General features: G+C 40.9%; 1 protein-coding gene across 2 annotated transcripts in view; it reads left to right on the top strand.

The window, feature by feature from the left end:
• Nucleotides 1–9,914, top strand: part of LOC103620933 (transmembrane protein 263) — a 251,981-nt gene that overhangs the window by 23,799 nt on the left and 218,268 nt on the right. The window contains exon 1 of one of the 2 annotated variants that reach the window (XM_017741911.1): nt 8,561–9,857. The exons of the other annotated variant lie outside the window; for it this stretch is intronic. Coding sequence (XP_017597400.1) covers nt 9,846–9,857 — 12 coding nt within the window. The 5' untranslated portion in view covers nt 8,561–9,845. Of the gene's footprint in view, nt 1–8,560; nt 9,858–9,914 lie in introns of those variants that run through there. 2 annotated transcript variants of the gene reach the window in all.

Here is a 9,914-nt window from a genome sequence, read left to right as displayed (position 1 = left end):
GCATGGCTTAATTCATGGTAAATTATTCCCTCTTTCATGCAGCTTTTGCTTCGAATAATTATCTGGGAGCCTGTGTTCTTACTAAAGTGAGACCAGCGCCTACAGAATGAAATACAGTCCTCTAGAGTTAATTTATCATCTGAAGACTGGGACTTGCTCTAACCCTAATCTGTAAGAAGAGAGTCAGTCATCTGTGTCAGCTTGTGATATCTGTATTGACTGTAAACCACAGAAACTATGGATTGCATATTACACCGAAAGAAGGAACGTGTAACCCTATTCTTTGTTTACTACTAGTCATTTTGGGATTACAAGTGGTTGGTTTGAAGTGTTCAGCACCCTAGACACCATTCCAGGTGCTGACATCTGCCCTAGCCTGACATGATAGGCAGCTTGAACACAGACCTACCTCTGTGGATGCCGTCTGGGAGATTTTTAGAATTTTTTTTTGCCTAGTGAATGGACTTTCCTATCAGTATTAATGTGTATTGTCAACTGCTCTTGGTGGAAACTTATTTTGAGCAGAAACTGTTGAATGTAGGTAGTTTTAAAAGCTACACAAAGTGTGCCTGTGTGAGAAGTAAAACATCTCTGGCAGTCACTGTGTCAGTGTGGTGACACTGACTGTCATTTTCCTTTTTGCTATAGATTCCCAGGTAGCTGGTCTCTGCCTGTTTCACTAGGCAGTTCAACAACACTGTCAGTATTCCAGAGGGTGTCTTGGAACATTAAGATGGATCTAATGCAAGGCAGTGGATGCTTTGTGGATCAGTGGTCAGGTTGGAAAGATGACCTGGGAGAGGGAGTAAGAGGGCAGGTCAGAGACACTTGGCTAAAGCTGCAGTGGACAAACAGATCTGGAATTAGTTACAGCCCAAAGTACACCTGTAGATCTTAGGAAAGTTCACACAGTGCCCAGCAGAGAAAAAAGCCACTGATGTTAATCTCTCATCTCTAAGAGGGGAAAGGAAAATTCCACTTACTCAAAAGGAACACAGAAACTCAGGAGAAGGTTAACCAAGTCAATATTTCATTACATCTTAACACTGTGAGGTACAATTTATGCTGGAATAAAAGTGTATCTCAGTTCAGTGCCACTAGTATACTTTCTGGACCACAGATTCTGGGCTTGAAGGCAACAAGTTGATTTTTCATCCCTGTTGTTACCAATATTGAGAAGAAATTTTACCCTGGAGAGGGGAGATCACAGGATGGATGATAAATTCATTAGAGGATGTTGGCCAGAAGCACAGGTTATAGGAAACACCATAACTCTGCAAGCATTATCACGTCAGTGTCTCCTTCCTATAAAAGAATTTACTGTCTGTGTAGGTGGAAAAAAGATACTTAAATAGGTCAAAAATACCCTGTAAAGAGAGAAACTACCATATGAATTTTATTGTTCATGATAGGAGTGAATTATTATCTAGAGCCTTGTTCTAACATCCTGAGAACAAATCACTGGTGATTCCAAATGCCAGCAGAATCTACTAGCAGAGCTTTGCTGTCTGTATAGTTCTGAGTCTTTGGCATGAGTTCAAAGTAAAAATCAATCTGAAAATTTCTGAAATCTGGGAAGCCCTGTATGTGGATCTAGTTATGTATCCTGGCATTTTGGCAGAAACAGTTTTCTATTGCAAGACTTTGAAGCCTACATAAAAATTAAATTGCCTTTGTGCTCTATAACTAAAGGCATATGAAATACAGCAGCTTTGTTTAAGTGAGCCCAAAAGTTCAAACTTGCTTATTTTTTCTGTTTTTTTCCCCTCATTAAAATTGTCAAAACCTGCTTTTATTGCCAAACACATGGCTTCTGATGAAATGCAGCTTTCAGTTGCTTTTTAGGCTGGATTTTGCAATTAATCTCATTTGAATTTTAATTTTGGAAACCTATAAGCATAGATGCTTTCACAGTTTATTCGGTATAAAGTGATTTCAAATCTTGTTAGTTTATTTTTCTCAGTGATTCAAAGTTAACCACATACTACATGAACAAGCTGTCTACCTTTATTATATTTTAAAGCTAAACTAAAATTAGTATCTTCTTCATTCTCAAAGAACATGAATTCTAATTAAAAATAATTTTGTCTTCAGACTAAACAAAATTCTTGATCAGTCTGAGAATTAAATAGATGGGGTATCTGATGTATTCCTATCATACTGAAGCAAAAGACAAACCCTATGGAAATTGGTGAGAATTTTGTATGACTTCAATGATGAAGTCCTAAATTTAATATCTGAATTCTCCTATAAATATTATCTAATGAGCAGGAGGTGCAACCATTATAGTTTTGCTTCTATAATGGCTCTTCTTTCTTTATCATTTATGCCATCCTCACAGGTTGTAGCATTTGATACCTGGTGTTTGCAGGGATGTGCGTGATATAAGATATAGGTGAAAAATCACGCTGTAAGAACCCTTGGTTGCCAACAATGTGCCCTTTTTTATAAAACCCATTTTGTATAAAATCTGACTAGAAGATGACATCATCTGTTGGTGGAAGTGCTTTGTCCATTTAATATAAGCCTGTTGTGGTTTGACACTGGCCAAGCACCAGGCACGAAAAAACCATCTACTTATTTTCCTCTGCTATAGCTGAGCAGAGGAGGGGGAATTGAAAACTTCATTTTTATTAGTTAAGGATTATTGAAAAAAAACGCCAACACTTTAAGGCAAAGCAGGTTCAAAACTTAAACAATATAAAGGAGATTTATTATTAACAGAATTAAAAGTAAAAAGGGCAATGAGAACAGAAACAAACCTTCAGAACACCTTTCTTTCCCAGTCCCTCCCTCTTTCTACCAACGGCGCAAGGAAACAAAACATGGGGTTTTGGTCAGTATTTCACTTCTTAAAAATCTTTCTTCAGTATGCTTAAGGAAAAGAGTTTCTTCTGCTGTGCTGTAGAATCCTTCCCATGGGAAATAGTTCTCTGCAAACTTTTCTAGCGTGGTTTTAACTTCCACAAGCAGCAGTCCTGCCTGAACCTGCTGCAATATGAGTCCCTCCCACCGGCCAAGCAGTCTTCCCACAACTGCCCAGCGTGTGTCATTTTAGTTCATGGGGTTTAGTCCGTCAAGTGATGCCTAGGTTTTAACTTTTGTATTTTCCTGATTCTGTACTGCTTAGAGTGTAACTCTGAGGTTTCTTGTAGCTTGCTAATTTCTGCTCACTTGTGCTAGGTAGACATAACAAAGCCTCTCCTGGCCTGCTCTCCAAGGTCACCCAGACTGTCTTAGGCCCAAAAGGTACAAACCAAAGAGCTTCTAAGGAGGGCAAGCGGAGGGGAAATTACATCATTGAACTGAAGCTTTAATTGGAGAATTATCCCTGATATGCAAATGAACCAAACCTATAAAGGTGTGAAGAACTCGTGACCTGTCGTCCATCTTGGGGTCCATTTTTGGCAATAGCCTGTGGCTCCCAGGGTGTACCTTTGAAGGCCTTTCAAATAAATACCTATTTTATTCTTTTACTCCTGTCCAGTCTCTGTGTCTAGTTGGCTTCATAAGGCATCACAAGAATGAGCTGTTCTAGTTTGGAAAAGAAGGCTCTCTTCCTCTATCTCTCAAGGCAAGGGTCATCTCTCTCTGTCCAAGTTCCTCACTAGATTACAGCTCTTCAGTACCCACACGCTCCAGTGAGAGTACTCTTCTTCACAGGCTGCGCATGGCTCTCTGCACCCCCCATGCACCTCATGAATTACCGGGAAACAGTTTGTTGTATCGCAGTCCTCACCACTGCCTGCAGAAGAATCTCAGCTCCGGTGCTTGGAGCACCTCTTCCTTCTCCCTTATTTTTCACTGACCTCGGTGCCACCATGTTGGTTTTGCTCACCTTTCCTTTTTCTGTGACTTGGAAGAAAGTTGGTGTCTTTAAGTGGCAGTTGAGAGGCTGATCTCACCTGGGCTCTGTATTGGGGAATCGCTTGCCATGTCTCTCACTGCTGGCCACGTGGTCCCTGCCGGCACCGCACAGCGGGCCCCAGCCGTGTGGTCCTCACCACCACCACATGGGCGGCTGTAGCCTCGAGAGGGCTCCCGACAACCGCCCCACTCCTCCTCGGGAAAAGAAAAGTGTTTCTTGTGCTTTTTCCTTTCTTAAATATGTCATCCCAGGGGCATTACCAACTTGTCTAATTGGGCTAGTAACCTGCCCATCATCAGAGCCTTCAGTGTTTGGCTCTGTGCCAGACATAGAAGTTTCGAGCAGCTTTCCTCCCGCCCACATGAAAATCCAGGCTGTGTTAAATGAATACAGATGGATCTTTGAAATAGGGTTATTGATCAATTTTTCTAATTTAGTGCTTTGGTGGAGCTGATGTATTAGAATGTGCTTAAAAGTTTTTGATTGCTGAGGAGGTTATTTTGACCTATCAAGTTAAAGTAATATTTTTGAATATGATACTACCATTGATGTTGCTTCAGGAATGTCTGTGCAAGTTCTAGTAGTGGATTAACACAACAGTAATGAAGCACACAAGTTATTTTTTTCCAACAGAATGCAAATTGTGCCAATTAAATTAATACATACCTTGCTGAAAACCATTTTGTGCATGTGCTGTTCTTTCTACTATTTTTTTTTGGGCGGCTGTAGCCTCGAGAGGGCTCCCGACAACCGCCCCACTCCTCCTCGGGAAAAGAAAAGTGTTTCTTGTGCTTTTTCCTTTCTTAAATATGTCATCCCAGGGGCATTACCAACTTGTCTAATTGGGCTAGTAACCTGCCCATCATCAGAGCCTTCAGTGTTTGGCTCTGTGCCAGACATAGAAGTTTCGAGCAGCTTTCCTCCCGCCCACTAAAACCAGGCTGTGTTAAACCAACACAAAGCCTCATGAAACACCTCCTGCCATAATGCAATAGAAACCCATTCTTTCTTGGTGCTCTGAGAACAAGCAGACCATGTCGATAGTTCAGTGACTCCTCATGTCATCTTCAGTGTATTTATTTTCTTGTCATGTAACAGGTTTTGAGAGGCTCTCTCACAGGCATTAAACAGCTTGCCTCATTTAACAACGCTCTTTCAAAGAACTATAAAGAAACGCAGCAAAGAACCAGAAATAATGACACAATAAGCCAAGCTGATATTTGGAGCTCCGGATTTTACACGATTGAGCAAAAAGCATTTGCATTCAGGAAAGTGGGCAGACTGATTACAGCTCTACAAGGTAATGGGTAAGTGCTCTATATCTATGCAGAAGGATGTTTAATAGAGATTTGAAATGGATTTTAGGTAAGAAATTTCCCAATAAGAGGGATATATAGTCACAAAATCTGCTTGATACATGATGGGTGTAACGCATTATTATTTTATCACAGAAACATCAAAATCTTTTCCTTCCATGGGCAAGACACAGATGTTCTATGCACGAAGCAATATGTCAAATCCAGCTATAACTAATTTCAGAAATTATTAATGAGTCTCCTATTGTTACCATCCCTTAACAAGGCATTCAGAAATGTGCTGACTACTTGTCTACACTTGATTCCGTTCCTTTTCTTGATATCTCTCCTTTTTTCCCTGACAAAAAAGACTTCCCACTGCCCAGGGGGAACTGTGGCTTATCTTTATTTCATGCAACACCAAGCCATTCTTTTGCTTTTAAACATACACTTTGCACTTAATGCTAAAATGCCATGTGAAGGACTGAAATCTGCACAAGGGCAAAAACCCTATTGCACACGAACTTTTGGCATTCCAAATTCTTCAGCTTGAGTGCCATGGGCCCGTCACAGGAGAGAGCAGGTGGAAACCTGTGGGCCTCTAAATGCTCCTTTCTACAAGCCAAATCACAAGACTGCCTATGCTTTTCTTGTTATACCATTACAATTTAAGGGTGTTTTAAATGAATAGGAACTCCTTAAAAGGAGTCAGTTCCTAAAATACGCTGTTACAAGTCCAGGATGCAGGAGGCTAAGTGATGCTCCTTGCTCTGCCACAAATGTTTTTTGTGGCATCTGATACCTTGTTCAGATTCCAGCATAGGGTGGTGTTTAGGCAACTGACTGCTGTAGGTGTATAACTTCCCTTGGTTTAGTTACCTTTGTGCCTTCAGCTCAACTTCATTCCCAGAGAGAATTTTTTTAATTCTTTGCTGGAGTTGGAATGTTCTCCAATATCCAGCTACCCAATGCAGCAAGTACTTCCCTACCCTGCAGGGGTGTTGTAAAGGTGAAGTTAGGAAAGAGAGAATCAAATGCTGCTGTACTGACAGCTGTAGAAGCCTGTAAGACATACAAAGTTAGGGTTGGTCTCAAGACACAAGTCCTTCACCAAGATGTAGCATGAAAAAAACTGCTGCTTTGGTTTTGCAAAGTTGTGGCTAATTTGTTTGTTGGGTGTTCTTGGGATGCTTGAAAAGGCCAACAGCAAATTTATTTTCTCAAGGTAAGGGCAGTTTTTTCATCTGGAACAGAGACGTCCAGAGGAGTTGTAAAAGCTCCAGTTGTTACTAACCAGCAGCTGCATTGTCTGCAAATAATTTCCTTTCTAGCAGGACCCTTTAACACAGGAGCCAACTACTGCCACCATACTGTGGCCACCTGTTACAATGAATTATTACTGAGTATTATTTTCCTGTCTTACACCACCTGGCACTGGTGTTTCTTTTTGCTGCATTATGCTTTTTAACAGCAGGCAAGGTGAAGGCTGCTCAAATGTCACACAGGGCAAGAATGTGACTTAAGAAACTAGGGATGAAAAAATGGAGGTAAACAGGGGTAACAAGGCAGGGCCATTTGGCTTTATGATGCCAGTCACCTGCACTCAGGTGAAATTGAACCTTGCAGCAGTCTAATCTGGTATCAATTCTCTCTCTTTTAATGTTTCCATCCACCTGAGTGCTTTAAAACGATCATTAGTTATCTCAGTATGTTCTAATGCATCTAAGGGAAAGCTCTATCATTGTAGGGGTGTGATCAGGGACTTCAGTTGTTGATCAGGTTCTTATCTCTGAGCCAGTGTGTGCTTATCAGCATAGGCAAAAAGTGCTGAAATCTCATCTCCTAAAGTTAGTAAACGTGACAGGGAGAAGCTGTTATGTCATTCTGCACCTGAGGAATGGACTTTCTAGTCTACACAGAAAAAAATACACCTGAGTATCACTCTTTCACTCTTTCACACACGCTCACCCCTACACAAAACACAGTAACTTTTATAAAACTGTCTTTCTTTTTCTTTTATGTTGTTTAGGAATGTACTGTGACCAAATCTGAAGGTGAAAATATTTTTTTCACTGACTTCAACACCTTGAAGAAATTGTAAGTGAACAATGCTTTAGTTAAGATGTTTGAGACCCCAGCCTTCACTGAAAATTCTAGGTAGGCAAATCTCCCAGATTGGTCCATACTTTGTGAAGGCTGGGAAGGGAATTTCTCCATGAAAAGACATGACTTTTAATTTACAAACAGTGGAATTTATGGAAGCATATACATTTAGCCATATTTCTTCAACACACTTTTGAGCTGAATCTCACCAGATCAGAGCTGGAGTGCATTAAAATCACTAAATCCTTTTGGATGTAACTAAATAGTAATTTTGGTGCTGCTGAAATAGCCTCAGGAATAAAGTACTTTCTGTGCTTAGCACAAAGTAAACAAATTGCTTTCTCATTCTTTGCCCCCCCTCCTCACCCCCTATTTGTCTATCATCCAGAATATTCTGATTTTTCAGCTGCAACATTCTTTAAATGTTCTGCAGACATTGCAAACATTACAACCTAGAGTCAACTTCTTTAAAAGATTGCACTTCAATCTATTTTATTTTATGGGCTTAGGAATTTACTGAAAAAATAATTTTACATTCATCTGAAATTCTGTATTTAAATGGAGAAAGTTGCATTTTGAACTTTACTAGAATGAATCATTTAACCTGGATGAGGGAAAAGGTATTTTTCTCTTCAACCCTTCATACTTTAGGCAATATTATTTTATTGTTAATCAAGCTATAATTTACATGTTAAACTCAACACAAACGTCATATAACCTTCTTTCTATCCACCAGAATACGGATTTGCATGACAAAGTTAAAAATTTAATATAATTCTACTAATACTGTTGACAAGATTATTTAATATAAATTTCATTTGTTTTGAAGGAAGGACTTACATTTTGGTTCTATTATTACAGTTAGTTTTACATATCTAATATATAGGGTAGTATACACGTTGTAGGTGTGCTAACAAATGCACACACATATATGTGCAGATCTGTAGAAATTAGTGTGGTACATGAAACCTTTGCTGAATTCACTGGCTCCCACTACTGCTCTTCTGAGAAGATTCACATGCTTGAAATGAAGTATGTTCATATGTGCATAAGAAATTATAAATTCTGCTATGAGAGTCTGTGACAGGAAAGGGCTGCAGATTACTTCCTCTGAGAAGTGATGCAGATAATTATGTAAGGCATGGATGCGTTGTGAGAAGCAAAGGAAAGGAATCTTTTTAATTGCCAGCCCTTGGGAGGTGAAGGAATTACTTTGGTGTCTTTCAAGAGTTTCCTATTTAACTGAAAAATGGAAACCAGTCTTATGGTACCACTCCACAGCGGTTCTGCAATTAGAAATGACAGTATGAAACAAACAAAAAATTAACTGTGCACTGGCAGAATGTATTCCTAGACTTTAAGCAATGTAATTGTTACTTTTATGGTTTCTGACTAAATAGGGTCCACTAGATTCCAGAATGCTTTAGAAGACATGTATGGGTGCCAAGGGCACTTCTTCAGAGAAGAAATTGCAACATTTCTTAGTCAAGCAGTTAAAAAAAGGAGCAAAAGCAGCTTTCCTCTTTTGGAGTCAACCACTTGTTGAGTTGTAGTTATGTTCTCTACCTATTAACTCAGTATCATATGTAGAATAATACTAAATCAGAGAAAAATGAACTCTTAATCACTGTCATTTGCTTAATGTTTTCTCTCCCTGTTTCAGGAACCATTTCTTCAAACCACTCTTCTTTTTGTTTTGCTTTGTCTGGCTTCCCACATCACACCAAACCATCCACTGGCAGAACACGCTTCTATCCATGTGTGTGACTGTGCTTAGTGATAGTTTTAAAGCAATACACGAGAAAGAAGACTTCAGACGCCAAAGATTATTTGCAGATTCTTTTATCTTTGCCACCAAACTGTACTCCCTCGTGTGAAGCAGCAGCATGGGCGCAGCCCCCATCTTGCAGGCTGGAGCCATGCTCCATTGGCTGAGGATAACGGGAGGAGAGGGCTCGAAAGCCCCATGCCCTCCTGGTCACTCAGCTTGTGACTAGGATCGATTGTCCAGCTGGTGAGGGGTCTGGAGCGCATGTCCTGTGACGAGCGGCTGAGGGAGATGGGGATGTTTAGCCTGGAGAAAAGGAGGCTCAGGGGTGACCTCTCTCTACAGCTTCCTGACAGGAGGTTATAGCCAGCTGGGAGTCCGTGCCTTCTCCCAGGTAACAAGTGGCAAGATGAGGGGACATAGTCCCAAGCTGCACCAGGGGAGGTTCAGGTTGGACATTAGGAGCAATTTCTTCACAATAAGGGTGGTTAGACACTGCAATGGACTGACGAGGGAGGTGGTGGAATCATCGTCCATGGAGTTAAAACTGGATGTGGCATTTAGTGCCATGGTCTAGCTGACATGGAGGTGTTTCCTTTAGACTCACTGATCTCATAGATCTTTCCCAACCTAATTGATTCTATTTGATTCTGTGAACGCCCGCAAGCCTGCAGAGAGGGCAGAGCTCGGAGAACTGGCTCCTCATCTTGGCCAAACAAACACTGCTTCCACGTTTGACTTGCGGCTGAGTCAATCCGTCTCCCTTCGCTGCATTCCCGGCAGTTCGCACTGGACATTGGAAGAGGCCAGTATGTTACCGCAGGTGAAGCACTTCACCTGCCATGCCAGGCAGCGGTTTTGGCTGGGGGGGGGTGTGGGG

The sequence above is a fragment of the Corvus brachyrhynchos genome, unplaced genomic scaffold (genome assembly GCF_000691975.1).
Source record: "Corvus brachyrhynchos isolate BGI_N302 unplaced genomic scaffold, ASM69197v1 scaffold115, whole genome shotgun sequence".
NCBI classification, from domain to species: Eukaryota; Metazoa; Chordata; class Aves; order Passeriformes; family Corvidae; genus Corvus; species Corvus brachyrhynchos.
This window is presented reverse-complemented; position numbering and strand designations above follow the sequence as displayed.